Genomic DNA, 4,552 nt, shown 5'->3' with positions numbered 1-4,552 from the left:
ACGGGTGTGCTGGTGTGGACCCGCCCGCATTCCCCCTGTGTCATGTGCAGTCCCTGTGCTGGTGTGGACCCGCCCGTGTTCTCCGTGTGCAGCCCTGTGCTCATGGGTGTGCAGGTGTGGACCCGCCCCTGTTCCCCCTGTCCTCTCCGTGTGCATGCAGGGGTGTGCAAGAGGCCACTCGGTCTGCGCCTTTGTTCTCTCAGGAGAAGCCCCCCACTTTGGCAAGCTGGAAATGGGTCTTTTGTTCTGAGATGCCCCTCCCTGCACTGCGCGGCTGCCTCGGGGGCTCTGCCTCGGCCTGGCTGTGCCTTCCGTCTCAGGGAGGAAGGGGTCTGGCAGCACTCGGAGGCCAGGACCGCCTCCCAGCCAGCTCACGCCTCCCGCCCGCCGCCCCAGGAGGGTTCTGGTGCCAGGCTCACGCTGACTCACCCTCCTGTCTCCCAGCAAAGGCCTGCCCTGCCCGGAACCAGCTCCCAGCCCAGAGGCCCGGAGTCAGGGCTGGAACTGACAGAAGGGGTGGGGCTGCCAGGAGCTGGCAGGCACCGCCGCCTGCACCTCCCGCTGAGGCTGCCCGGGTCGGGTCGACTGTGCAGGAAACCGAGGCAGGCTTCGAAGCAAGAAGCCCAGGCTTCAGAAGGGGGAGGGCTGGGGCGTGCACCACGCCTGTACCAGGCTGCATGGTTGACTTCTGGGTGCCCACTCCCCCAGCACTCGCCTTGGGCTGCTCCCTGAGCCCCCCCAGTGCCTGCCAAGCCTGGCCAAGCCTGGCCCCTGCTCCGGGGATAGAGGTTCCGAGCCCAGCCCACCCTGCACCACAGGCCTCTGGGGCACCTCAGGTGGTGAAGACAGCCCTTTCTCACTGTGCCGTGCCTGGGGCTCTGGCAAGCTCTTAGGTGGTCACGGCGGGCTGGGGCTGGATGCCGCAGGGTGCAGTCTGGGCAGCGTGGAGGTGCTGGGAAGGGGCCGCTGAGCCAGCCGCTCCTCGCTGTCTGCTGGGATTTGGGGCCCCAGCAAGGGAGCCAAAAAGCAGGAGCAGCGTGGGCCTGAAGTAGGCAGGCAAACAGGCTAAAATGGACTAGGTTGGTGAGCTGGAAGACCACGCCTTCGCCACGCCCCTGTGTGACCTCACCATAGCAGGCCCACATGGGGTCTCCACACTGGCTCCGGGGGCACTCTGGGGTCCTTGGAACAGTGGTGTCCCACCCTGGGCAGGCAGCCCCTGGCTCACTTCCCACCCTTCAACTCCACGCATCCTCTGGGATGATGAGGCCGCTTTTATTACCGGAAGGTTCCCATCCACGAGAGCAGTGGTCACTGATTCAGGCCGTCAGCCTCTGCTGCACCAGAACTGGCGCTGGCCAGAGCTGTGTGGCGGAGAAGCAGGAGAGTCTCCATCTAACCCCCAGTGGGCCTCTGAGTCGGCCCTTGGAAGGGGTCACCCCACGTCCCTTCTGCAGACCCCCGGTGTGCCCGGGGTGGGGGGTACTTCCTGCAGCAGCCTGCTGGGTGGCTGCAGCCACACCCTTCTGGCCACAGAGCCGCTTCTGCGGAGGCCCTGGCTGGGAGCAGCACTGCGTCTCAAGGGCCATCGCTCTTCCAGTCCCGGAGACTCCGTGTTCCAGCCAATGAGGGCACAAGTCCCGGGAGTCGGCAGCAGACTCGGAGGGGGTGGGTACTGCTGAGTCATCGGCGGAGGTGGAGCACTCCAGATGCTGGCAGAGTCTCTTCAGGAGCCTGGGCTCCAAGACCCCTCCCCCTCCCTCAGCCTGCTGCACCCCCCAGGACTGCTGCCTGGGCCTGGGGGCTGGAGGCTGGGCTGGCAAAGGGGCACTAGGACAGCCCCACAGGAATCAGGCCACACCATGGCACCGACGCCCTGGCCCGGAGGCCCGTGGCCGCCACCCCCTCTCACCAGGAGCACAACAGCACCTCCTTGAGCGTCCTGCGCAGTTCCTGGCTGCGGAAGGCATAGATGAGCGGGTCCACGATGGAGTTGCAGATGATGAGGGTGAGGAAGAGGTTGAAGTTCTTAAAGACGCAGCTGCAAGTGGGGTGCCGAGGGCACAGCACGATGAGCGCGAGGTGCAGGAAGAAGGGGCCCCAGCAGAAGAAGAAGATGCCCAGGAGGATGGTGAGGGTGGCAGCACCCTTGAGGCCAGAGCCCTGGTGGGATGGGCGCTGTCCCTTGTGGAGCCGGGCGATGCCCTGGGCGTGCTGGCATGCCCGGGTGAACATGCGGACGTACAAAACTGCCATGAGGGCCAGCATGGCCAAGAAGAGGATGATGAGGCAGAGCAGGACGGCCGTATGGTTGTAGTAGGCAACGAAGAGGGAGCTGGAGGTGACACTGGCCCCCCAGACGGCCAGGACGACACACCGCGCCCTGGGCAGCGTCACGATGCTGTGGTAGCGCAGTGCGTAGAAGATGGAGATGTAGCGGTCCACGGCGATGGCGCCCAGGAAGCAGAGGCTGGACACCATGGAGCTGCAGATGAGCACGTCGATGACGTCGTCCAGCTGCTGCACCACCAGCAGCAGCAGGACGGCCGTCTCCAGCACGCTGCTCACGCTCACCAGCAGGTCGGACAAGGCCAGGCAGCAGATGAAGCAGTACATGGGCGAGTGCAGGTTGCGGTTCTTGGCGATGGCAACCACTACCAGCAGGTTCTCCACCAGGCTCACCAGCCCCAGGCTGAGGAAGAGCCCATCGGGGATGGGCACCTGCAGACACCAGGGTCCTGTGTGGTTGGCAGCTAGCCCAGGACTGGGGGAGGCTGTGGCCGTGGCATTGAGGGAGCCCAGCAGCCTGCTCTGGGGCGCCTGCATGGGCATAGTCCCGTCCGGGGATCAGGAAGGGGCTGGTGGGCCCCCAGGTTCCAACGGCTGTCACTGTCCAGGTGTCCAGCTCAGCTCATGGTGCCACTGAAAGGTACGGGTGGCGCTCGGGTGCCCCCGTGCCTGCCTCATTCCATCTGGACAGCCCCAGACCTGTCCTCACACTCACCCTCTCCCAGGCTGGGCGGAGGCTGGACAAGGCATGGCTCAGTCAGTGTGGACACTTCCCCGGCCACGACCCCGGCTCCATGGTGTTGGCCCTCTGGGCTCAGGGAGCATCACTCTTGGTGAGAACAAACCACATCCTCAGTCGGGTCACTGGAGGCAGCTGAGGCCTGGACATTTCCACACCAGCCACCTCCTGATGACTCCAAGGGCCGAGGTCCCGGGGAAGAATGGAGCCTCTCTCTGCGCTCTTAAAAGTTGTCAGCAGAGCCCCTCCCCGCGAGGGGCCACGTGATGGGCCGGCGCCAGGGATGCGGTCTGCCCTGCAGTACCCAGGACCGCCACCAGGTGTCGTAGAGAGCAATCCCCCGCTGGCTCCTCCCCGCTCCTGCGCACAGTACAAGGTCTTCCCTGTCCATGCATGGCCCAACCCCCATTGACCTGGCCATCTGGGCCTCCCCTCCAGGTCCCCAGGGCTCCCTACATACTCCCTGCACACTCCCACCTGTGACACTTCTAACCCTCTTTCACACCTATCTCAAACACGACACCCTCTTATTTTATTTCAAGATTTTTTTTTTTTTTTTTTTGAAAGGCAGAGTTGTGGGTGGGGAAGTTTCCATGCTCTGGTTCGCTCCCCAGGTGACCATAACAGCCGGGGCTGGACCAGGCTGAAACCAGGAGCCAGGAACCTCTCCCAGGTCTCCCACAAGGGTGCAGGGGCCCGAGGACCTGGGCCATCTTCTGCTGCTTTTCCAGGTGCATTACCCGGGAGCTGGATCAGAAGTGGAGCAGCCGGGACTCAAACTGGTGCAAATACGGGATGCTGGAGTCTCAGGAGTTGGCTTACCCGCTACACTGGCCCCCAAATCCTTACTTCTTTGGAAGTCTTAAAATACTTTTTTGAGGCAGAGACAGTGCTCTTCTCTGCTGGTTTGCTCTCCAGATGCCTTCAACAGCCAGGGCTGGGCCAGGCCAGAGCTGGGAGCCAGGAACGCAATCCGGGCTTCCCATAGGGTGACAGGGTTCCAATTACTTGAGCCATCACAGCTGCCTCCCAGTGTGTGCATCAAGCAGGAAGCTGCAGCCAGGTCTCAGACGTGGGATGTGGGGGTTTTAACTACTAAGCCGAATGCCTGCCCCAACATACCCTGCTCAAAGCCGCCCTCCATCCCCCCACCCCCACCCGGGGCAGCTCTGCCTGTGCACCCCTCGCGCCATCTCCCTCACCACCATCCGAGGGCAGGCAGTATCGTGTACGCTCAGTTCAGCCCGGGCAAGGAGCAATAACCCAGCTGAAGTTCAAGGTGGACCTGGGGCTAGACCGGGGAGAGCAGCCCAAGAGTAAGAGCCCTGTAAACTGAGTGGCACTGCTGCGGGGGAGGGGCAGAGGGTCATGGCTCCCAACACTGCTTCTCAGATGAACTCAGCTGAGCCCTTTTCAGGCTGCTCCAGACCTGCTCCCAAAGGGCCCGGCTTCACCAGGCCCAGGGCAGTGGCTCCTCTTAGCTGCAGCACAGGGTGGGGGGGTGGGGGGAGCTGAAAGGCCGGA

The 4,552-nt window shown here is 63.6% G+C and overlaps 1 protein-coding gene across 1 annotated transcript; it reads right to left on the bottom strand.

Moving 5' to 3' along the window:
* Positions 1-1,256: 1,256 nt before the first annotated feature.
* On the bottom strand, positions 1,257-2,978 carry MC1R (melanocortin 1 receptor). The gene has a single exon (XM_070062874.2). It carries the CDS (start codon positions 2,830-2,832, stop codon positions 1,909-1,911), a length of 924 nt encoding a protein of 307 aa, XP_069918975.2. The 5' UTR covers positions 2,833-2,978; the 3' UTR covers positions 1,257-1,908.
* Between the last annotated feature and the right edge of the window lie 1,574 nt (positions 2,979-4,552).

This window comes from Oryctolagus cuniculus, chromosome 18 (assembly GCF_051225735.1).
Source record: "Oryctolagus cuniculus isolate XC-2025 breed Fujian yellow rabbit chromosome 18, ASM5122573v1, whole genome shotgun sequence".
Lineage (NCBI taxonomy): Eukaryota > Metazoa > Chordata > Mammalia > Lagomorpha > Leporidae > Oryctolagus > Oryctolagus cuniculus.
Note: the sequence above shows the minus strand (reverse complement) of the source record. Positions and strands in the feature narration are given on the sequence as shown.

What these genes read in the sequence shown, in the direction of transcription:
- MC1R (XM_070062874.2), bottom strand. Translation starts at nt 2,832, where the DNA reads ATGCCCATGCAGGCGCCCCAGAGCAGGCTGCTGGGCTCCCTCAATGCC.